This window comes from Boeremia exigua, assembly GCF_020726555.1.
Source record: "Boeremia exigua strain MPI-SDFR-AT-0100 chromosome Unknown C7974scaffold_5, whole genome shotgun sequence".
Classification (NCBI taxonomy): Eukaryota; Fungi; Ascomycota; class Dothideomycetes; order Pleosporales; family Didymellaceae; genus Boeremia; species Boeremia exigua.
In genome coordinates this window covers 2,384,905-2,408,688 of record NW_025763522.1, presented here as the reverse complement: position 1 = coordinate 2,408,688, position 23,784 = coordinate 2,384,905, and the positions used below count along the sequence as shown (strand labels likewise).

Genomic DNA, 23,784 nt, shown 5'->3' with positions numbered 1-23,784 from the left:
ACACTGAGATGACATGTCCCGGTCCCTATTTCTGCTCCCTACCCTCTCTTCCTTTGTAACCCCCGAAATTCAACTTAGTGGCCTCGACCCCCATCACGCATCCACTACAAAACTTCTATTCCGCGTAGGTGATGTCCGGACCTCTATCTCTGTATAGATAAGCCTTCAGATAATCGCCAAGCTCTCAACCACCTTGAACATAGGCCCTGGCTGTCAGCAGATGTTCAACTTCCTCTTACCAAGTCCTTCATCTTCTGTTAAAAGCTTGACTAACCATCTTCGATGTGGTTTGCTCCCTGCTTCCTGTTCTCCTCTATCAAGGTAGCACGACGGGGATTCATCCAGTATCCATCTTTCTGTACCTGCAAAACATCTTGTCTCCTTGCGAAATGTCTGAAATATACTTTGCGCGTCTTGTGCGAGAAGCATATGACCCTTTCCATTTACAGAACGCCTTGAACAATGGGCAAATGTATGGCCTCCTCTCATTGATCACTTATCTTCTGCTATAAAACGCGTCACAAGGATGACATTCTCTGCACTCTGCCTTCCTCTCCAATACAGCATTGGAAATCCCTCAGCGTTCTCACACACCATTCTGGACCTGCGAAAGATATGTTTGCGTGGCGTCATGTGCCGCTTCTGCTAGAGCTCGTAGAGGAAGTCCCACATGATCCCCTCCTTCTAAAACAACCATCACCATATTGCATGTCTGACTTTCTCCTTCAAACTCTTAATCCTCTGTCGCAAGAGCACAGTCAAGAGGAACATGTTCTGTGTCCTGCTCTCGCCCTCCAACGTCACTTAAAACTCCTTCTGTGTCTTTGCCTACTATTCTGCACGCGAAAGGTAGCTTCGTCTGGCCTATGTTCGACTCTGTCACAATCGTCGAAATATAAATTCTCGGCTCTCTCCCTTCCGAAAAAAAACATAGAAAACAGGCGTACGATGAATGTTTGGCTTCCTTCCTGCAGACCCATCATCTGCCTTCACAAAATGAGGCAAAGGAACGATATGTTTTGTCTCCGGTCTCCCCAACGTTTATCGGAAACTTGCCAGTGTTCTCGCCCACAGATCCTGTCACTTCTGAAAAACATCTTCCCTCTCTCTGCTTCGGAAAATCTGGAGATGCCTTCGATATGTCCAATCCCTCCAAACCTATCATCTCCGATTGAAAATCCCACAGGAAAGTCATATGTTCTGTGCTTTGCTCCAGCCACCAGGATCTGCTTCGAACCTCTGCTCGGCTCTGCCGATATCCGCCTCTGCCACAACACTGAAGATGATGACATGACCCTCCCTTCCAAAAACGAAGACAAACACGTGATTTTTGAACTCTTCTCGAACCTTCACCTTCTGTCACAAATGGAAGAGCCGATGCGACATGTTCTGTGCCCTCTCCCTCCAACAGCTACGAAACCCCCGAGAACCTCGCTGGATCCTCCCCACTATGCTGCATCTGCAAACGACAAAGACTTCGCCTGATGTTCGCCTCTGCCTCTGTCCTCCACTGTGATGGCAAGAGGTGCACAGCTCTTGAATATTTAAAGAAGAACAACTTCCATTTATGTCTGACTGCTCGAACCGCCGGTTCAGTACCTAAAACACCAATCCAGAATCACCACGTATCTCTTTATCTTCTCCAAAATCAGGCTCGCGATTCGAAACACCTCGTCATCTTATCTATCTTTCCCGAAATCATGACTATACTCTGGACAACCCCTCGACGACCTTGCCCTTCGAATTTTGCGCCCATGAAAGACATTCAGAAAGACATTCATCCGGCTTGGGAGATATCCAAAGTTGGTTTCTAACACTTGATGGCCGAAAATTGTATGGCTGAAAATTAATGATCCTCACCTTCTGAAAACCTGGAAACACTTGGCGTGTGTCTGGCTTCTGCCCTCAGAGTCTATTATCTTCTGCTCAGAATCAACGCAATGAACGTTGAGTTCTGTGCTCTGTGCTCTACTAGCACTCGAAACCTCTCCTGGCGTCCTTACTGCTGCTCTGTGTCTGCAAAACATCTATTCGGTCTCGAAGATGTCCGAAATTTCGTCCGCTGCCACTCATGCCTGGAAAGTGCATGAACCTCCCTCACAAAAAAAGGTTGTCTAGACCAATGGGATGTCTGGCCTCTTCCCTTCGCCCTCCAAATCCACCTCCTACTGCCACAAAGCCAACGAAGAACAATGCAATGTTCTGTTGTCCAACTCCTTCCATCTCTTAAAAATCCCTCGGCGGCTCGGCTCACAAATTCTGTCCCTCCCGCGATACTTCTGTTTGGCTGGTCGCCATCAAAATACTTCTTTGTTGCTCAAATGGCTGGGAAACACGTAACGCTCTCTTCTAAGAAAAATCCCTATCGCTGGACCCATGTCTGGTCTTCTCTCTTCGCTCTCTAGATCACACAGCCTCTGCTGCAAAATGCGCTTGAAGACTTGGTATGCTGTGCCCTGCCCCCCTCTGTTGCTTAAGAACCCCCTTGGCTTTGTCGCCTACCGGTTCTACTCCCCTCTGCAAAACAGCAGTCCCCACTGTCTACTATCGAAATTTTTCCTCACCGCAGTCCATGGCTGCGAATTACATGATCCTCTACTCCCGCATGAAAAAGTGGGGAGGAAACAGGCGGATGTCTGGCCTCTCCCCTCTGAACTCACCATCTTCCATCACGGCATTGCCCACAAGTACCACATACTCCGCTCTGTGCTCTTCTCCATCACCCAGAAATGTTTGGCATTGGGTCTACAATCCTCTGCTCTGCTCGAGCGAAGTCTAAAGCTGCATAGACCAACTTCATGACTGGCGACCAAATCCACGAAACTGGATATTCAAAAACCATGAAACCATACGATGATGTCTGGCTGCTCAACCCAGCCACCTACTTAGCATCCCTGGAGAACACAGTCTAGAAAGCTTTATGTGCTGTGTGCCGAACGAGTCCTAGAACCCTGTGTTCTGCCCCGACGAAGTCCAAAATCACATCGCGTGACACTCATGTCTGAAATCCAAATCGGTGAGGCGGTATGCTTAAAAAGAGCGAGAGGACTCAGTCATGTTTGGGTGGTCGGCCCACACATTCCCTCGGTACATCTGTCAAACTATTTACAAAGTCGTACATGTGCCGTGTGCCGATTGAGTCCTAGGATCAGTCTATGTTTGCGTTGGAAATCTCGAGACCTGGAAATCAAGTTTGTCAAATCAGATGTTGAAATCGCAACACTGTTCATGGATGTCTGTTTGTGCGTCCCACCCACGCACTTTCTACGGTAGAATACCTGGAACTCGAAATCTCAAGACTACATGTGCCGTGTGCCAAACAAGATATAACATCAGTCTTGCTCTGCGCTAAAAATCTCCATGTCTAGAAAACAAAAATCTGGAGCAGTATGTTCAAGGCACTAAGGGTCCTAACCATGTCTGGCTGCTCAAACTGCCCACCCACTCTCTCGGTATTTAGAAACCGAGATCAAAAAAGCCTCATGTGTTGTGTGCCGCACAAGTCCTGAGTCCAGAAAGCAAAGATTGTCAACCTCCATGTTTAAATGCCGAGAAACGTTGTTGATGTCTGTCTGACTGCTTGACCCACCATCTCACTCAGTATCTGAAATCTGATCAGCCAAGGTGTATGTGCCGTGTGCCAACTAAGTCCTGAGATCAGTTTCTATCAGGCTGATAATCTCTATGTCTAAAAAATAAAAAGTCGGGGCCGTATGTTCAAATCGCTGATGATCCTGTTGATGTCTGGCTGCGCGACCCACCCACCCACTCACTCCGCACATCTAGAGAGCAATCTGAAGACTTCATATGTCGTGCCGAATAAGTCCAAGAATTAGTCTCTCCCTCCGCATCTTCAATCTCTAAATCTAGAAAGAAAGATTATGGAGGCTCGTGGTTAAAAACAAGAAGACATCGCTGATGTCTGTCTGGCTGCTCAACCCACCACTTCCTCAGTACCTAGAAACGGACATTGAAAGACCCAATGTGTCGGATGCGTGTTCCGAACAATTCACAAAATCAGCCCCCCTCTGTATCTGAAATCTCCGGTGTTAAAATTACAAGAATCTCTTATGATGTCTGGCTGCTCGAACTACTCATCTACTCCCTCAGTACCTAGAAACGGACATCGAACATCTCAATGTGTCATACGCGCCTACCAAACGCGTCCTAAAGCCACTCTCTCCGCGCCAAAAGCCCCTCACACCCAGAAACCAAAGACTGTAGACCTCCATGTCTAAACTGCAAACGAGATTGCACATGTCTAGTGCTCAACCCACGCACTCACTCGATATCTGAAATTTGCTCAGAAGCCATGTGTGGTGTGCCGCACAAGCCCCAGAATCAATTCAATCTTCCCCCACATCTCAAATCCCCAATCTCCGCATCCAGAAACCAAAGACCGTGGACCTCCATGTCTAAACTGCAAACGAAATTGCACATGTCTGGCCGCTTACCCTACCCACTCACTTAGCATCTGAAATCCCCTCGTGAGAGTGCTCATGTGCCGTCCGCCGCACAAGTCCCAGAATCTATCTCCCCCTCACATCTCCAATCTCCAATCTCCCATCTCCGCATCCAGAAACCAACATCATTGAATCCTATGTCCAACCCGCGAAAACAATTTTTCCATGTCTGTCTGTCCGTCTCACCCCCTCACCACCTCACCCAGCACCCAAAAACACCACCAAGCGATTCATATGTGTGTGCGGCGTTGCGGGCTGCCCTCTCCGAGTCTGGAAGCCGCCGCGCCTTGTGCTGAACAGGCGACGAACCCGTCTTGAGCAAGGCCCGAAAAACGCAAGCATGTCTTTGCTCCGGAAACATCATCGAACGAATATCCGTGGGTTATAAATCCATTGTCCTTGCATCACCACGCTTCGAAGTACGTCTGAAAAGCGCCAGGTACTTGGCACTTGGGACTGGATATCGAAATAGATGCTGATGGTACATTATTCGTAATCATGTACTCGTACAAGCCGCGCGCAGCCAAAGCTCGCACGCTCTGCGCCCCCTCGATATCGTTTATACATTCAACATTACAAGTGATTCGGGTCCGAACGCCGGAAACTTACCATTACAACACCCTCGCGCCCCCTTCTCACCATCTCACACCTCACACCTCACCTCACCTCACCGCCCCCCATTCATACCCCCCGGATTAAACTGACTCGTCCCATGATCCGACTGCGAAAAATCCGGCATCACGCCATTCATACTAATCCCGTCTTCATACCCATTATACCCCGTCATATCGGCCCAGTCCCACTCAAGCGTCATGGGCATTTTCCACAGGTCCTGGGGCACGGAGTTGAAGGTCTGCTCGAACTGGCCCATGGCGATGGAGTTGAGGTTGCTGTTGATGTTGTTGACGTCGGCGCCGGTGGTCAGGGGCAGGCTGCCTTGCTGCTGCAGCATTTGCGCGGTGAGGCCCGGCGAGTTGTAGGGCCGGAGGGGCGCGTTGGCTTGCAGGGAGGCGTGGGTGAAGTTCGGGGAGAAGGGGAAGGGCTGGGGGGTTAGTCGGGTCTTGCAAGTCAGGGGCGCTACGTACCTCGTTGAAACCGTGGAAGTCTGGGTTGAAGATCAGTCCTTCTTGTTGCGGGGGCTGTGGTTGTGGGGACGGCGCGACGTTGGGGGAGGACTGCGCTTGCGATTGGCGGCGTGTTGACAGCAGCTCGGCTGCGGTGGCTTCAATCTGGGCGTCCTGCTCGCTGTCGCCCTGCTTTCTCTTGCGACGAGACGCGTGCTCTCTGTCTGTCTTGTCGAGCACGATGGCTACGATGCGCTCGAACTCGGCGCACACACTGCACATGCGCTTGACACTCCCGCTGCCTTGTTCGTCGTTCAGCATGTTGAGGAAGTTGACAACCAGCTTCATGAGCTTGTGGTCCGATCGCGATCTCGTGTCCTGTGGATTTTGCAGAATGTTCGCGAACAGCGTTACAAGCGCTGTGACTGGGAAGTAGATGACCAGCCAGACACAGGATAAGTCTCCCTTGGGAATGTATTTGAGCAGGTGGATTGAAGCGCGAGCTGCTTGCACGCAGAGCTGCGCCGACATGAAGACACGGGGGTTGAGTGGACGAGCGTTGAGGCCTTGGATGGCGAAGTTCGACAGCCGACTTGTCCAGTATCCGTGGTGCACGCTCATGCGGTGGATCGTGGTCAGACAGTTGTAGTAGCCGAGATGCAGCACTGCAACCTGGAGGATGAGCGGCGTGTGCGAAGCCTTGATGTCGTGTTCGGGTCGGAACTCGAGGGCGATGTCGTCTTTCCAGTTCTCCAGTTCCCTGTCCAGTTCACCGATTGTGTTGAGCAACTCGCCATCCGTCTGTTTCGATGCCTTTACAGAGTACAGTCCCTTGTAGACCTTGCTCTGTATGACGGCAAAAGTACACATGAGACGGAACAAATTCATCGTGCCTTTGCCGTCCGCAAGCGGGATATTACCGATGTTGTCGGACGGAAACTCGCTCGGCAGCTCAACATTCATGTCGTCGTCGTCCTGGATCGGCGGTCGTCCGGAGCGCAAGCATATGTCCTTGTCCAGCATGTAGGCGATCCAGAAGACGCGTTTCCGCTGTTCGACCTCGGCATCGTTGAGATTGAAGTTGGCGCCCTTTTTGTGGAGTCCGATGCTGTGCGCGAGCCGCATGGCTGTGGCAACGAAAAAGTAGGTTGGCTGCGGGTTTGGTGTGCCAAGCAAGAACAGGCCGATACCCAGTAGAGCCTGCACACTAAGTAAGTCGGTGTTGCGCATTGTTAGTTCCACCATCACGCTCATGGCGTTTTTCAGGTACTGCCACGCCTTCTCGTCTTCCTCTGCCGGCACAAGATTGCTCATGACTCGCAGACGATGCGCAAAAGCCAGTGCGACGTTCAAGCTGGCCCACCATCCAGACCCTTCGTAGGGATCCTTCGAGTAGTGCTTCTCGACCAGGTGCATGAAGGTCGGCTCGTGGAATAGCGGGAACATGCAATTGAAGTTCTCAAAGTAGTCCTTCAGCAGTGACAGGGCTTCGTGCTTCGGTGGCAGCTGCTTGTAGACTCGGCGCTTGAAGATGTCTTGAAAGACGTCTGGTCGCCACTGGATCCACTTGTTGTCTTCTACCGCCGCGGTGGAGATCATCTGCTGGAAGGAGGCGTCGCCGGTCTTGTCGTTGACCCACTGGATGCCCTTTGGCGAGAAAATGGAGAACCCCGACGATGAACCTAGACAGTCAGTAACGCGTTACACACCTGTCAGTACGACATACCGATGTATCTTGTCTCGCCGTAGTTGTTGGTGACCAACGAGCACATCATCTCGGCAAGGGCGTCCTCGCCGTCTTTGCCCTTCTCTGCTGGCTGTGTTTCCGGCTCGGGCGACGCTGTGCCGCTTCTGGGGCTCGGCAGTGCCTGTGACGGTGTGCCGTGGTTCGTTGTTGTGCCTGACTGGGGTACTGCCGACATCGTGTTATCCTCTGACATGCTGAGTCGGGGCGTTCCCGAGCGGCCAGCCTGGTCGGTCAGGCGCTTCTCGATGGTGGCGAGGTCGGTGCTGCCGTCGTCGTCGTCTGGCAACACGCCGGAGAGGCGCATGAGCGACTCCATGCGTGCGAGGCGGTTCTCGAGGCCTTCTATGTACTTGGCACTGCGTGCGTCAATTAGCCGAGAGCTTATTTGCGTGCCACGGTACGCACCCTTTTGGCGGCTGGCGCTTCTTCTCTACCTGTGTGAAGATGCACTCGGTCTTGTAGTTCAGGCAATGCGTGCACGAGGGCATCTTGCCGTCGCACTTGATCTTCTTCTTCCTGCACATGTCACAGGCCTGCAGTCGTCAGCACAGTCACGCCGGGCGTGCAATTGGATGTACCCTCGCGATCCGCCGCCTCTTCGGGTCGTTCTGGTCGTGGTGGTCGTCCATGTCATCGTGGGCGAACATGTTCTGCGGGAGCGGCGACGGGTCGAACTGGCCGCTGCCGAAGATGCGCGGCGGCGGGTTCATCATGGGCGGCGGCCCGCCGTAGAAGCCGTTCGGTGAATTGTTCATGGCGGCGGAGGGTTGCGGATGCAGATTGGGTGGGGACGCGGACGTGCAGGTCGCTCGCACCGCGTGGGTATGGGGATGGCGGTGTTTTGTGAGCACGTCGGCACAGGGTGGAGCAAGTTCTGGCCAGCTGAAACGGCACCGGGCAGCAGCAGCAGACTTGGGGCGTTGTCGCAGACCTGCAGGCGGACGGATAGCGTCGAGCAGTCTGCGGGTGAGGCAGAAGCTTGTTTGATGTCGTGCCTGGATGCGTGGGGTGGGGTCGGATGGTCGGACCAAAGGCGCGTTGCAGCGTCGAGGATAGCTTCGACGGGCAGTTCACGCGCAGGGCTACGATATTGTGTTCCTAGGTACGGGCAAGGGCGGCCTGAACGCTTTCTGGCCTGAACGCTTACTCGCGTGTAGGCCAAGCTTCCGCACGCAGGACATCAGTGACGACTCCGACGTCGTCCGTTCTTCGCGCGCGGTGCAGATGCGTCCCAATGCGGCCTGGCGCGCACCGCCCTTCCCCGTCGAGCCAGGCACCGTGTGGAGCCTCGGCTTCGACAGGCAGCCAGCCTGATTGCCAACTCTAACTTGACCTCTCGCCTCAACAAGCTGCTCGTGTATCTGCGACGCTTGCACAGCCTGTAAGCCTCCCCAAGTGACAGGATGCTCTCGGGCATGATGTGGGCGCTCCGACTGCCGGGAGCCGCTCAAGGAGCTCGCCAACGTTGTGTACCGGGGCTGCGCCACTCTCGTCGCATCTCATCACTTGGCACCACCAGCTCTAACCCTTGGTCTTACACGCTGACTAACGCCCCAACTTCAGTCCTGCATCTGGCGTAGCACTGGGCATTCACGACCATGGCGCCCATGACCGTTGAAGAGCTGCAGAAGCACCCGGAGTTCGACCACACTATCTGGAAACTCACACCAGACCAGGAAGGGACAGTAGCTGTGGCGAAGAGCCGAGGTGGCCCCGTCAACATCTCCTACGAGGTCCACGGCCATGGCGACCGCAAGATTGTGGTAAGCACGCGATTCTCCATCTGTCAGCGTCGAGGCAGCGAGTGTCGGATTGTAATTGCAGCCTGATCTTCGCACGCGCTGCGGGAGGCGGCATGCTGTCATGTTTCGTTTCGGTCGCATTGACGTCTCATGTTGTCAGGTCCGTACTGGCCACACACGACCGTTATCGTTGATCTAAATCTGTACCGTCGTACCTACCGTATTGAGACTGCACGTGTTTTTGCATTGCTTGCCCTCGAATGGCCCACTGACATTTGATAGTGGATCATGGGTCTTGGCGGCATGAAGTATGGCTGGCAGAGACAGACGAAAGACTTTGGACACACCCAAGCAGACAAGTACTCATGTCTGGTGTACGACAACCGTGGTATTGGCTCGTCAGATAAGCCCCGGGCGCGGTACTCAACGTCTGAAATGGCCCACGATGTCATCGAGGTCATAGACCATCTCGGATGGTCAGGCACGCGCCAGCTGCATATCATTGGCATCAGCATGGGCGGTATGATTGCACAGGAAGTGGTAAGCCAGTCTCCACACTCGCATTGAGTTTGTGTTGCACATCCTCCGTCAGACCGCGACCCGCTCGAGATAACGTCGTCGTGATGGTTTCGGATGGTACAGCTTCCGTCCTGGGGGGTACCTGAAACGGTGCGGCACAGGCAGCAAACGTCGCCGTCATCGATCAAGCAGCACCCTGCCAGATGCCGGCGTGCCAGATCCCGCCCCGCCCCGCCCCGCCCCTCGCGTGTCGTCACGTGCTCAGTGGTCTATGTCACGGGAAGCACATGGAGCTGACCAGCTAACAGGCAATGCTGATCCCCAACCGGATCTGCACACTCTCCCTCGTCTCCACCGCCGCCGGCGTCTTCCGCACCAACGGCTTCATCGAGAACCTGTACAACCGCGCCGGCCTATTCATCCCGAAGTCAGTGGACTCGCAAATCGACGGCGTGAAGAAGAACCTGTACTCGCCCGCCTGGCTCGACGCGCCCGACACCCTCGATCCCGTCGTGCAGTCGTTTCCCACAAACGGCGACCGCTTCGCCGCAAGCGAGCTCTGGAAGCGGCAGCACCCGGAGTTCTTCGCCAAGCCGGGCTTCCTCCTGCAGCTCGTTGCGGCCGGCTGGCACTACAAGTCGCCCGAGCAGCTGCAGCAGATCGCCCAGACCGTGGGCAAGAACCGCATCATGGTCGTGCACGGCACGCAGGACCGAATGATTACATTTCCGCACGGCGTTGTGCTGTGGCGCGGGCTGGAGAAGGGGCAGGGCAAGACGGGGAAGGAGAACTGGCTTGGTGTGGAGGACGAGGCGGATGTGTGGGAGGAGGGCGAGGTCGAGAAGCACTTTGTCAAGGGGCAGGGGCACGTGCTGCCTGTGGAGATGCGGGCGGAGTTCCAGGGCTGGGTGGAGGCGCTGATTGATAGAGGGCTTGCGCTCAACCAGAAGGAGCAGATATGAGCGGCTAGTCTTTGTTATGCATGGCACACGTTAGCGACGTCGATTCTTCAGGTTCTTGCGGGATGCTGGAGGTCTGGCATTATTCGCAGTATCTCTAGAACTGATCATGGTACAGGTTTTCTGAACCAATCTACCACTGCTTCGAATCAATCTGTCGGTATTCAATGTTTTGTCCCGCCTAGTTCTTTGGTACTGCTATCTTTTGCCTGGACTACATGAGAAGTATCCGCGAGTCAAGGGGGACACTTGCAGCCTTCGTTGGGAAGTCTACGATACAGTATTCCAGCTCGACAAGGAGGCACACGACACTCGCTTCCGTGCACAAGGCGACAACCAGGAATCGCCATGGATCCAACGGACCAAAATCCACCGGCTGGGTATAGGGATCGGGACACGCTGGACACCGTCCCGAGCCCTGCACCTCCCGATGCAATCGCGCCCGCCAACGACCATTCCCCATCAACCCCAGCTACCCAAGCAGCTGGCCAGCTCTCCAGCCGCTTCACACACATCCCGTCCGCCCGCGCGTTTGTTCTCGAGCAGGCAAACACGTACACGCATAGTTTCCCCGGCCCGAGCAACGCCGCTTCCAACACGACCCTGCACTCCCACCTCCGCATGCTGCGGGACAGCACGTACGATATGTCTATGGGCCAGTTGGAGCACATCCACGAGCAACTCTGCGTCCGCCTCGCGCTGCAGCACCGCGCAACACGCCTCCTGGCCGCTGCTGGGATCCCGCTCCCATACAGGCTCGCCTGCACGCGCTTCAATGAAGCTCGTTTGCAGAAGTGGAAGTTTGAGAACCCCGCCGATGTAGTCGCGCAGAAGTACGAAGCCGCCGCGGGCAAGGTCTTCGGCATCCTTCCCCGCCCCGGCGGCGCGCAGGGGATGCGCTGGCCGAAGCCGCGTCACTACATCGCCGCTGCGCTTGCACTCGACGCCGCCATCACTGACACGGCGACGCTTGACGCCGCCGTGCGCCGGCTCGAGGAAGGTGCGTGACGGGGATACTCCGTGGTCTGATGGTCGCTAACTGACGCTGCACAGCTGCTGCTGCCGACACCGAGCGCGTCGCGGACTTCGAATGCGGGACCGCGAATGGCACGCCGTGATGCGTGGCAAGAATCGCAAGCTCTTCCACTGAATGGCACAGCATCCATGGTGGCCTCCGGAGCTTGGATCTCCTCCCGTGTCTCCAGTCGAGGAGTGGCGTGGCTCAGGCTGGCAGATCCAGGGTTGCTCGGAGTCGGGACAGGCACTGACGGCCTCTAGTGCGAGCTGCCAGATTAACCACAGAAGACGTCGAAGTGCCGACGGCCTCCAACGTGGGTTTTCGGGGTTGGTCGGAAGGACGGTGTGGTTTGAAGTCTCGTTTGCCAGACAGAGCTGACTTCAAGACCATGACTGGGTCCTGCTCTCGGTCGATAACCAGAGTCGAATTGTCCGAGCACGGAAACCATTCTGTCTTAGGAAGGGAGAGGGGAAACCTTTTGTGTACGCGGACCTTGGGCAGTCACGAATAGGCTCAACAAGAAACGCCTCGCTATCAATATCGTGAGGGCCTCTTAACCATCATCGATTATCCGCCATCCGCTCAATGTTTTCAGCGAGAGTTCTGTATCGGGATGTTGCGTGCCAAGGACATGTTGACGCAGATGAAAGCACCGTTCCATTAGCGTAAACGCCTCTGTGCAACGAGCCTGTGACCGCAGCACGACAGCGACATTGTGCAAGCTGGCCAGCGTGTCAGGGTGCCTGTGGCCCAGCACTTTCGTCCTCGTCTGCAAAACCCACGACCCTAGCTTTTCTGTCTCCTGCCACCGTCCTTGATTGTAGTATGTTACTGCTAGGTTGTGCATGCTGGCCAAAGATGAAGGATGCTCGCTGCCGAGCACTCTCTCTCTTGTTTTTGTCACCTTCAACTGCAGCTCCTCAGCCTCTTGCCATCGTCTTTGTTCGGTATACGTCAACGCTAGGTTGCCGATGCTAGTGATTGTATCAGGATGCTCGTCGCCACAGACTTCACGAAAAGTCTGCGTCACTTCAACCCCAAGCTCTTCTGCCTCTCGCCATCGTCCCTGACACCTGTATGCTACCGCCAGGTTATGAATGCTAGTCAGCGTGCCAGGGTGCTTGTCGCCAAGTAGTCTTTTCTTTGCTAGAACTACTTGCAGCCCTAGCTTTTCTGACTCCTGCCAACGTCCTTGATCGTAGTAATACGTTGCTAGATTAGCCATGCTTAGTAGCGTATCGGGGTGCTCGTCGCCAAGGATCCTCTTCCAGGTCTGCATTACTTGCACTTCGAGCTCTTCTGCCTCTTGCCACCGTCCCACATTGCTGTTCATCAACGCTAACCAGTGCATGCTGCGCAGAGTATCAGGGTGGTCGTTGCCAAGCAGTTGCTTCCTTATCTGCATTACTTGCGCCACCAGCTCTCTAGCCTGGTCAAATCGTCCATCCCTTTGCAAAACCATAGCACATTTCAGTGCGAGGTCGAGTTCTGCTTCGTCGTAGTAATCTATTGAACTTTGTGACAGAACATGCTGTGCATGGGGAAGAAGTCGTCTCCACTTGCTTCTGTTACTGTAGTCGTTGTCAGGAAATATTTGGAGTAGCTGTGCAATCGTGCATTCCATCCATTTCTGAACCCGTTGCTGCATCTGCAGCTGCTTCCGTAGGCCTTGATGCACTAATTGATGAACATCAAGTGCTGACTCAGCAGGTCTTCTGGTAACGAGTGCATACCTGTCAAGTAGCCTGATAGCATCTTCACGGGCCTGCGAAGCTGCCGCAAGAAGGTCGAGCGGGATGTCCTTTCGATCGACGCACGCAGCTACGAAGAGATAGTCTGCAGCCGCCGCGTTGCTACGGCGGATTTGGCTCGTAGAAAGAGATAGCGTAGCAGCTACAGTGTCGCTCAGACTAGGGTCTCGCAGCTCGCCTTTAGGCAGATTATCACTGATCTTGAGAGCTGCTTCTTTGTGCTCCGCTAGCTGTGTTCGGTACTGCTGCACTGTCATATAACTAGCGTTCATGCACGCTGCTGCTTGTACAATAGCTAAAGGCAGATACAATAGCTCGCTCAGCAGATGCATGGCATCTTGCTGCTCAGCGTTTGAAAGCGGCTTTGTCAAGCGATTGTGTAGCATCCTAAGTGCCATGTCTGGCGTCAGCTCATGCAGCGCTATGACATTCTGTGGAGCAAACGCCACGGCTCTGTCGCTCTCTTTTGTTGTGAAAATTACTGAACACAGTCTGGAGGGTGGCAGAAAGTCGGCCAAGTCTGCGACTTCTCCTGGAGACGAGCCACCAGGCCGTAGAAAGGTGCCTTCTACATTGTCGTAGATCAGCAAACACTGTAGCGCACTTACTACTGCCACACATTGTCTTACAATCTCCGCTATGTCTGCCTGGTCATCGTCACAGCCAGGAATGTTGAGCTTCTGCGCAACGCTTGCATATGACCGGTGGAGGCTGTCAACGTCGCTCGCGTCCATCCAGAAGACTGAATGGTCCTTCTTGTGCAACCTTACTCTGTGAGCAACCTCAAGCGCGAGCTGCGACTTGCCCATTCCACCTGCCCCCACTATCGCTAGCGTGGTCGTGGTCTCTTGATTGCTAAAGAGCTTTGCTTCAAGTTGGGCGAGCTGCGACTCGCGACCGACAAAGGACTCATTGCGTGAGAATGGGATGATCGACGGTGCGCTGCCAGCTGCCTCGATCTCAGCCTGCAGTCTCTTTCGTGCGCTCTTTTCTCCTTCCCCGTACGTCACAGGCATAGAGATGCCAAGCAGTCCAAGCAGACAGTACACAATGTCTTCTTCTTCGGTTGTTGTGCGTTTTACAGCCCACCGCATTCGTTCAGATGTGCTGAACTGGTCTAGAGGCTCGTTGCGCAGCGCCGTAAATGGGATGCTGGTAATGCCGTGTATGAGCTGTTCGAGTGACGCTTTGTCGCCTATGCGCCGTCCTTGGTGCGAGAAGAATTCGACTGACATCGGCGCGATCAGCTCTTGCAGTGTCCATCCTCGTGTAAACCACGGGCTTTTGCAGAAAGACGTCTCCCATTCGCTGCACGAGCCTGTTGCCGTCTCCGTCACAGCTGCAAGCGACACGTCCGAGAGGAAGACATAGCATCGAGCCGCATTTCTGTACCACTCGAACATCGAGTTGATCGCCTTTGACCGCTCGTTGTTGTCCCATCTATCGATGCAGCATGTGTCAATCCAAAAGTATTGCAGCCCGTCCTTAGCCGCCTGTTCAGCGCAGAACCTGAGCTTTTGATAGCCTTCTTGTTTCTTTCTATAGGCTCCATTTGATAAGTCTTCGATAAGGATCTCGGAGTCGCTCCATCTGTGCGATAGGATGGCGTAGGGCGGCGTCCGCTTGCCGCGAAAGTCTGTCAAGAACAGTCTGTCGAGCGCGTCAACATGAAGAAGCCGCATGGCTATTGCAGCTCAAAGGCTGGCCTGTGGAAGAAGAGACGCGAACGGCAGTTGTGTTAGTTCGAGTGAGATGACATAGATGCGACAAGGCAGAGAAGACAGCCTAGTGAGGCAGTGCATGCATCAGGCTGCAGGTGCTGGCCGCAATCGAGCGCCCAGCGTCCTGCGCAGCCTCGCCTTGCCTCACCATTCGCGCTGAAATATGTGCAAGTCACGTTAAAGAAGTGCGAAGGTGGGCGGACAGCCGGCAAATACGGCGACTCTACGAAGGTGGTTGTTGTGGCCTCTCGAGCGGCGCTATGCGATAGGGAAAGCACAAATATAGAAGCAGGAAACGGCTGACTGCACCTCCGGAAATAAGAGCTGCCTAAGGCCATGTGAATCAATAGAGGTCACAATTATCAGCCACAGACTGCCCCTCACAGACATCCCAGCACGTGCCAAATGTCGTTTAACAAGCATGGCTCGCCGAGAGCATTTTGGCAATCCTGCTGCCAGCCCTGCTGGCGTGCACACTCCTTACCTTAACTTGGCCTTCTGAGACTGCAGCCGCTGATTTTCCCACCGCAGCCTCTCTCCTGGCCCATCGCGCTCTCCATGGACTCTATATAAGAGATTATCTTCTAAATAAGCTAAGTCTAAATCTTGAATTGCAGCCTTAAAAGACATGGTGGCGTTGAGTTATAAGGGGTAGGAAGATGGGATGATTTGGGGCGGGGTGGTGCAACTACGCGCGACTAGATAGTGACCGTGCACGGTTACTACCGATAAACGTTTCAGGTTCACAAGCCTGAATCGAGGTTTCAGCCGTAGTTCATCTTCCATTTCTATAATGCAGCGCGACTCTGTGTCGATAAAGACCAATTGCTGTCCGCTACGTATATAACGTATCTGGAGGCGACCCTCTGTTCGGCGCACAGGCATCTCATCTCTGTCGCTCTGTACTACGAATGTCTACAACTATTTCGACCACATAAACGCGACTTCAGACTTCGCCGCGCCTGGTCACTCTTGGTGCCCTCAGAGGGAAAGCATTAGTGCTCGACCACAGCTTTTGTGCATCTACAACATAGAGATGAAACAAACACCAGCAAAAAATCAAAATAACAAGCAGAGGACGTTCTGCTGCACAATATGTTGCAAAGTAAGCTGTGCTTTGTACATAATGCAGGATTGGTGAGGTACCTGAGACGATCTGTGCCAAGGTGTCTGAGAATACGTGTGAGGAAGGCGCAATACCTAGGATTTTTAGAACAAAGTGCCACTACACACTTGTCAGGCTGTCACGCTCTGCTTGGACTCGTGATGTGTGACAAGCATGTTCGCCCCTTGCAAGGATGACATGAGAAAATGTCACTGAAGTAATCATACGTTCGGGCGTTGATCAAGTTTGAACCGGGCAAGCTTCGATTTAACTTATAAGATACGTGGTTGTGAGAATGGATCGACTACAATCGATAAAGTACCCTCGCTCTTCATAAGGCTCTTTCTGATCTCAATGCGTTACATGCCTGCTTGCAGTTTGCACAGGCGCAAGATTGCTCTTTGCTGCTTAGCTGTTGTCACTCCAATGTTGGCTTCCTGTTCAATTATTACATGGATCGTCTTTGCTAATCTCGTTCATGAGCATTGCCAGGCTGAGGAGCTCTGTCATAAGCTGAGCACTACCAACGCGCCATCTCGAAGTCACTTTTATATTGACTTTCCAGCAGCACGGCTTGCTTTCATCGCTTCAGGTTCTTCCACAGTCAGTTTCGCATTGATCGGCCTTCTGATGACGATGCATGCATACACAAACGCGGCAACGTTCCTACGCATTTCCAACAGGGTTCAACCCAAAGCTTTACTCACCCCCCACCAATTGAGTACTCTGCTGAGAGTCCTCAATGCGGAATGGATGGCATTGTGGGACCTCTTGACCTCGAAACTCAAGGAAGTGTTCTGGAATGGGCAAGATGACGCAAATCATTCCCACCAATCACCGCTGATCCTCCGGCGCGGGACCACAATCCTGATAGCCGGCATTTCTGCAAGGTACCTCAAATGAAAAGCATCAAGTTGAATTGGTAGTTACTGACGATAGGTGATTAGTGTCTTGATCCAAGTTGCGGACATTTACTTTCATGTCACTGCTATTGCGATCGAGCTCACTCAGGTGCAAGAGCTCTCCCTGATAGCCCATCCATACAGCAGAGGCCTGGCCACTTGGTGTGTAGACAGACCAGTGGTAGGAGATCTTGGCCAGAAAAACTACTGGGGCTGTGCTATCACAGCGCGATCAGCTGCCTACAACACAACGAGCCTCGCTCTTACGAACGCAAGCATTGTTCAAGATATGAAGAACTCAGTCTCCGATCAGCACAAGTCATTGATCTCTATCGACTCGAACGGTGTCCAATACGCGATAATTGGACCAGCAGCCACGGAGCCTTGGGTGGATTGGAAGGCTTCTTCTTTTGGTGTATCTACCACCTGCTCCGCAATCCCCGAAGGCAAATGTGATGTCCAAAGGCCCGTGACTGAGGCGAAAGATGGACAAGGTAATCCCGTCATGCTTGTACCTTTCAATTGTACAAGCAGTAAAGCGGGGGTTGACATTGCCGGAAACCTAACGTCTCACAACACGAAAACCCACACCACGAACTTCCACAAATACGCTGCAGAGAGTGCTCCCTTCTTCAATAGCACTGTAGTCAACCTCGAAGAGTTCAGAAAAATCCGAGATAACATAAATCGCGGCGAAGATGCAAACGATATTCTGAAGAATTCGTGGAATGTTTTTGTAATGCGAAAGATTCCGACCGCAGAGCAAGGGGACTTCTCGCAACTACCCCGAACCTTCGAAACCGACTCTAAGGTCTGGAAACATCCCCTCTTGGGCGCATTTGTACTGTTACACTGCAACGTCACAGGTAAGCTATATTCGACTTGTACAAACAAAGACCTAAACTTTTCCAGTATGGGACGTCACATATGTTTCAGTCGAAGCAAAGATCACGATTCTCAATCAAACTCTCAGCAATGGCAGCACAGCAGGCATTTCAAGCATGCCTGGAACGCGCTTCATTGGCACGTTGGCCAATATCTTCCAGGATGAATCCACAGGGCCTCTGTCACGTAGCTCACCCGACAATTTCATTCGCTCTTTCGAGATGGGCATGAGCAAAGCATACTCGTATCCGCTTGCTTCACAGACTATCGGACAGCCAAGCTTGCTTGCTCAAGCACGCTTTTCGAAGATCGTAACGAGGCTGCCAATTGCTTGTTTTTGGTCCTTCATCGCTGCTAATATGGGATTCGCAGTACTTGGCCTGGTAACTGGTCTCAGGGCGATCTGGGAGACTACAGAAACGGTCGGACAAATACAAATCAGGTTAGGTGTTGTTGGTCTTGTGGCTGCGCTTTTCAACCGGAGGCAGTTCGAAAGACTGGCCAAATGTGACGAGGATCTCTTCGAGAAAGTTAGCGCGAAGGAAAACCCTGGCACGGAGCGAGTCGTCGTCGTGGGTACTACCGGTGGAGGGGCCTCTTTCGCGCTCCACCAATGCAAGACTCGCTGAGGCCTGAGATTTTGGCCATTCACGTTATCCGTCTCTTCTAGTTGGGCATATGGTGGATAGGCTAGACATAGAATTAGGGTTTACTTCTTCAATCGGCCATCGGATGTGTCGAATATACGCCAAGAGGGTTGTTGTAGGGCAAGCGTTGTCGTAAATTTAACCTGCGTTACTACTCGTGCCGCGCAAGGGCCTAGATATACCTAAGCTGAGCTATAATTCTCAAGCAATACAACGACTTACATCTTGATATTCTATACTTGCAACCTCCGTACCCGGCCGCGCGACAAGTGTAAATGATCTGCCATTTAGAGCATGACTAAATCCCGTCCTCCTAGCGATTGAGCGCCTGCATCGTGTCGGTATTGAATGTCTTCTCTGTTGTCTCGCTCCACGCCAGGACGGCCACGTCATCTATGTACCCTGTTGACCTAGCGTCTGTCTCACTGTTCTCTTCGCCTATCAGCACGAGAATGGTGCCTGGCACAGGTGACGTAACGGAGCTTGAGGTGTGCTCATCTCGCATGAAACATAAATCTATCTAATATCACACACGCAGATAAGATGTCAAGGACACGCGCCAGTCCTGTGTAGGTTTGCATGTCTAGAGGAAGGACGGAGCTGAGACGCATACTCTATCTCGCTCGGTACCGCAACTGGGCGTTGAAGCCACTGCTTGACGGGGAGAGCAATTTAACGCTTGATGAGTCTTTCGGCAGCCCAGCGAACTGCAAGGCGCATTCGCTTCGAGCAACGACAGTTGACTGACCTAGCGCGTTGTGGTAGTAGCGATGTCAGGTCCGTTTGTTGAAGACTGCCCCGCCCTAGGTCAGGTGTGCTAATTCCGCATTTAAGCATAGGTCTTTGGCCAGTTGCTCGAGCACGATTGCTGCATCTCTTTGCTCCAAAACTTGACTGAAGATCAAGATTCGTGGGGTAATTTATCAGATCAGAGCAGCCAAGCACAGAAGAATTGTTTCTGAGCTGTTGCGACGATTACGCGTCATTCGTGTAAGTAACAAGATCTTCAAAGGTTGAAGAACATGACGTCCCTGTCCCTAACGAACAGCTATCACTTAGTGTACCGTAACACTGTACTCCGATTTCTTGGCTCCTAGTAGATGGCATCTGAATACTAACAACCGAGTTGCCAAGCTAGCTTTCATTGAGACTGTAGAGGTAGTGTCGCAGGCCAAGCGCTGTCGTGAACCTAAAATCTGTTACTGATCGTGTCGGATATCCGGTCATCCTCATGGTCAGCACCTTCGTTCTACGCGCCCCCCCCCCCCCCCCCCCCCCCCCGGCCCACGTACGATCGTCACGGGCGTGGGATCATTCGCCCACGCAGATTGAGATAGCCACAATGATCGCGCAAGCCTGCAGAATAATCCACCAGCTTTTTCTGTCATACCAGTTTTTTCGTTCAGCTCAATAACCTCATTTCTGTGTAGTTATAAAAATAGGTAGTTGGGGTGCGCGTCACGTGTCCATGCGCATCATGGAACGCAGTCGCGGATATAGGAACACAGTTGCGTTACCGCTCAGCACCCGCGGGCTATCGTGTGTCTTTGGTGACGTGATCGCGGTCCTGCTGTGCTAAGGGTGAGTTTCGGGCGTATATCAGGAAGATGACGTATTACAGGCGTGCCTGTATTGTAGATACAGCGCTCGCAACACGCTTCGCGGGTGGGTGTCGATCAAGATGGGCGTGGCTGAGAAGTACAAAGCGGACGAATCAGTGAAGAGCGAATCAGGATTACAAATTCGCTGAGCAATTTGGCGAATCAGAATCGACAGCAGACAGACTCAACTTCACTAGGACGAGGAATGTGACATCTTTCGAACTAACAATTTACTACTTCTGCATTCAAAATGACCTTGTGGGATGCCCACATGCGTTGTCGCACGCATTGTTGCACTTAATCACCCCTCGCCTGATTGTCGCATCGAGTAAAGCTGGGACCTTGCAGTCTGCCTGACACGTATAGCTTATGGCCCTGGGCGTCCAACACTTTGCGCTTCATAAAGATCTACGTAAAACACCTAGAAGCTGGCAAGCATACAGCTGTGAAAGATGCGACTCGTGGTGCTGGGTGGCAACGGCAGGACCGGTGTTCACCTCGTTGAACAAGCTTTGGAGAGAGGTGAGAAACATCATAGTATCTGGTTCTCTATGCGGCATACTTATGCACACTTTATAGGTCATAACATCACCGCGTTAGTCCGAAATCCTGCTAAGCTGCCTACTAGACCTGGTCTTCATGTCTGCGAAGGTTTGTTGGCCAGATTCCGTAACTCAATTTTGTAAGGAACTGACCATTGATTCAAACTAGGCACTCCACTTAATCTCGAAGATGTCTACAAAACGTTCAAGGCAGGTAGCTGCTATACACGTCCTGAAGCAGTGATTGTCTGCCTTAACCCCAGCCGTGCTTCGGACAGCCCATTTTCCCGCCCCACAGCCCCCCCACGCTTCATGGCCGATAGCGTCGCCAACGCCATTACAGCAATGAGATTACACAACGTCCCCAAAATCGTCATTATGCAAGCCTTGGGTGTTGGCAATAGTTTTTCCAATCTCCCATGGTGGATGCGCTACGTACGGTACTGGACCTACATGAAACATTCCTACGACGATCACGACCTCGTCAATAACGAAGTCCAGCTGGCGGGCGTTACTTATGTCCTGCCGCGCCCGCCTTGGCTGACAAATGGGGAGGCATCCCCGGTACGTACCTTTGGGAACACTGGACATGGTATTGGGACTTTTGCTATGATATCGCGGAAGTCAGTGGCAAACTTCTTGTTAGATGCGTGTGAGAGAGACGACTGGGATGCGAGCACGCCGGTCATTGCAAGATAAATCACTATTAAGCTCACCATAGCACGACGAGGCGCAGCAGAGAGCTACTGGTTGGTCCCATGTCATGTTGCTTTGCACAGAGAGTCTATTCCCAGAGTCGCACTAGATCTGACGCGGGCTGACGCCGGCTAGATCACATCGTCTGTAGTATACTAACTCTTAGGAGGCCTTAACTACTCCTTAATAATTAGTCTTAGTATAAGCCCTTGACCTTCTGAGACTGCAGCCGCTAATTCTCCCTCCTCAGCTTCTCTTCTGGCTCACCGCGTTCTTCATGGACACGTCTCGTCGCGCATGAAATGGGGAGACATTTGACAAGAGTTATTAGAGGGTCTCACAACGACGCAGTTGTCATCGCCGCAGTTGGATGTACGCTAAAACTTCCGGTTTGCGGGCGTGATGTGCGAATCGCGAGTCCTCGGAAGAAAAGGCGTCCCGGTATGCCTTGGTTGACATCAGGGGGACAGAAGTCACCATCGTCATCCTGTGCGAAGTGGTTATGCCGAAGCAGCGACATTGTAAGCAGTGTGTTGCACTGACAGCTGGGGACACGCGACAGCTCCGTAAACCCCCGCTTTTGACTTGTGCATGCCGGTCACTCGTATATAGCATATCAAGGCTGCTTCTTAAATAAGCATCTAAGGTAGGAGGGCTTGTGTAATTCCAGTAAGGTAAGCTGAAGACACTCGCAAGTACCTGTACCCTGTCGTCTACCTACAAAATGAGCGTGAACTTGAGGCTAAATGGGAGAATATGGTAACTAAAGCGTAATTGCACCTGTTGGTTTTCCTCACAGGGCGGTTTTCATTTCAAAGGGGATATATTCTATCCACGATGCGCCAGAACGCTAATCAAAAACACCGGGGGCTATGCGTACGCTCCAAACAATGCTCCACGCGGCAAACAATATCATGTGCTCCAAAACCACATCACAAACACCAGAGATAGAACTACGCCCCCAAGCTCCACAACCCTCCTCCGAACATTCACCGGCCTCAACGCCGGCACCACCACCACACTCGAAATCGCCCCCATCCGCACCACCGCCACATGCCCCGGCGCCACCTCCGCAAGCACCTCAATGCACCGCAGCGCCTCCTCCTGCGAAATCGGCGTGCGTATCGAGCCGCGCAGCTGCTGCAGCACCGCCGCCGTGCTGAACGAGACGCGTGCACCGGGTCGGCTGGCGCACAGGAGGGACAGGATGCCGAGGACTTCTTCGGCGCGCTGGAGGGCCGCGCGGCGCTGCAGGGCGGCCGGGGAGGGCGCGGCAGGGCCGGTGCGTGTCGCTTCCTGCTTGGCTAGGATGCGGTCGAGAAGGTTTGTTTTGCGGACGGCAGCAAATTCAGTGATCTTGGGCTGGGGCGCGGGCGCATCGGGGTCGTTTTCTTTGCCAGATACCTGGCGCTTTTTCTGCGTGCGGCCTGCCTGCACGCTCTCTTTGAAGTCGCGCATGCGCTTGCGGCCTTTTTCCTGGAGGGGCGCGATGGCGTGGAGCGAGGCGCAGGTTTCGATGTCGGCGAGGGGAAGCTGGGCGAGGAACGCGGAGAGGGAGGTTTCGTCGAGGTAGGGCTCCAGAAGGGTTTGCTTGGTGTCGGCTTTCTTTGGGCGTCCGCGGCCTTTCTTGGGCGTTGCGAGCGGACGCGTGATCGTCTTCTGTGAGATGCACCACTGTGACCACAGGCTGTCCAGACCCTCTTTGAACATGTCCGTCATCGCCTGCTCGTCCACACCTGTCATGGCGTCCAACATCGGGCTGTTTTCTCTGATCTCGAGGACGATTTTGCCGTGACCGTAATCTGAGAGGTGGTAGGGGTTGCTCGAGCCATCGGGGCCGTAGTTTAGTACACCCATGAGGAGACGGATGTCGTCGTATGTAACTTTGCGCTGTCTCCAGACCAGTGTGACGGACGCTGTGAGATCTCGGAGGTCTGCGGGGGCGGAGGTGCCATTGTGCGCGTAGTGCAGTGATAATGCAGTAAGAAAGGACGAGTGCAGCGCGAGGAGGTTGAGAAGCTCAGCCGGGAGCTGACCGGGCGCGATAGCCATTATTGATGATAATATACAAGTAATGTAATGCTGAGATACGGTGAACAATGGCCGAGAGGAATGTGCTACAGTGGTGAAGGAGTGCGTGCGGAGGACGGACGACTAAAGTGTCTGTGAACTGTGGGGTTCGGCGGAAAAGGTAGGCACGTCGCGCTCGGACGCGCACGCGACGCGTTTTGGCGTCGTCTAATCAACGAGCCGCATTCAGCGTTAGTGTCGATTTCCGACACGCTCATTCTTTGGTAGTACGAAGTACTCGCGTGTGCTTATTTGTCTAGAGTGTGATTTGCTACATTGTATTGAGTGCTCAGACTTGCAAGACATATGAGAATTGGAGGTCAAGTGTCATTCGACCCGATCGCGTGATCTG

At 53.2% G+C, this 23,784-nt stretch overlaps 7 protein-coding genes across 7 annotated transcripts; 4 read left to right on the top strand and 3 right to left on the bottom strand.

Annotated features, from left to right (window-relative positions):
* Nucleotides 1-4,912: 4,912 nt before the first annotated feature.
* On the bottom strand, nucleotides 4,913-8,241 carry C7974DRAFT_177782 (fungal-specific transcription factor domain-containing protein). Its single transcript, XM_046136297.1, has 5 exons — nucleotides 7,853-8,241; nucleotides 7,680-7,807; nucleotides 7,254-7,630; nucleotides 5,549-7,209; nucleotides 4,913-5,505 (listed from the first exon to the last, which is right to left on the bottom strand). Exons 1-5 carry the CDS (start codon nucleotides 8,027-8,029, stop codon nucleotides 5,131-5,133), a joined length of 2,718 nt encoding a protein of 905 aa, XP_045998527.1. The 5' UTR covers nucleotides 8,030-8,241; the 3' UTR covers nucleotides 4,913-5,130.
* Nucleotides 8,242-8,872: 631 nt separating this feature from the next.
* C7974DRAFT_412731 (alpha/beta hydrolase-like protein) lies at nucleotides 8,873-10,497 on the top strand (the record flags this gene model as incomplete). Its single annotated transcript, XM_046143669.1, has 3 exons — nucleotides 8,873-9,037; nucleotides 9,299-9,556; nucleotides 9,844-10,497. The coding sequence occupies 3 exons, from the start codon at nucleotides 8,873-8,875 to the stop codon at nucleotides 10,495-10,497; spliced, it is 1,077 nt and encodes a 358-aa protein (XP_045998526.1).
* A 345-nt stretch (nucleotides 10,498-10,842) lies between these two features.
* C7974DRAFT_375798 (uncharacterized protein) lies at nucleotides 10,843-11,612 on the top strand (the record flags this gene model as incomplete). The annotated part of the gene is made up of 2 exons (XM_046140236.1): nucleotides 10,843-11,494; nucleotides 11,548-11,612. 2 exons carry the CDS (start codon nucleotides 10,843-10,845, stop codon nucleotides 11,610-11,612), a joined length of 717 nt encoding a protein of 238 aa, XP_045998525.1.
* A 372-nt stretch (nucleotides 11,613-11,984) lies between these two features.
* On the bottom strand, nucleotides 11,985-15,235 carry C7974DRAFT_177794 (kinesin light chain). Its single transcript, XM_046136298.1, has one exon. The coding sequence runs from the start codon at nucleotides 14,943-14,945 to the stop codon at nucleotides 12,066-12,068; it is 2,880 nt and encodes a 959-aa protein (XP_045998524.1). The 5' UTR covers nucleotides 14,946-15,235; the 3' UTR covers nucleotides 11,985-12,065.
* Nucleotides 15,236-16,415: 1,180 nt separating this feature from the next.
* On the top strand, nucleotides 16,416-18,696 carry C7974DRAFT_471822 (uncharacterized protein). The gene is made up of 3 exons (XM_046146518.1): nucleotides 16,416-16,979; nucleotides 17,037-17,857; nucleotides 17,904-18,696. Exons 1-3 carry the CDS (start codon nucleotides 16,444-16,446, stop codon nucleotides 18,503-18,505), a joined length of 1,959 nt encoding a protein of 652 aa, XP_045998523.1. The 5' UTR covers nucleotides 16,416-16,443; the 3' UTR covers nucleotides 18,506-18,696.
* A 1,629-nt stretch (nucleotides 18,697-20,325) lies between these two features.
* C7974DRAFT_177584 (NAD-dependent epimerase/dehydratase-like protein) lies at nucleotides 20,326-21,515 on the top strand. Its single transcript, XM_046136295.1, has 3 exons — nucleotides 20,326-20,646; nucleotides 20,704-20,775; nucleotides 20,836-21,515. The coding sequence occupies exons 1-3, from the start codon at nucleotides 20,577-20,579 to the stop codon at nucleotides 21,363-21,365; spliced, it is 672 nt and encodes a 223-aa protein (XP_045998522.1). The 5' UTR covers nucleotides 20,326-20,576; the 3' UTR covers nucleotides 21,366-21,515.
* Nucleotides 21,516-22,132: 617 nt separating this feature from the next.
* On the bottom strand, nucleotides 22,133-23,766 carry C7974DRAFT_177579 (uncharacterized protein). Its single transcript, XM_046136294.1, has one exon. It carries the CDS (start codon nucleotides 23,412-23,414, stop codon nucleotides 22,275-22,277), a length of 1,140 nt encoding a protein of 379 aa, XP_045998521.1. The 5' UTR covers nucleotides 23,415-23,766; the 3' UTR covers nucleotides 22,133-22,274.
* Between the last annotated feature and the right edge of the window lie 18 nt (nucleotides 23,767-23,784).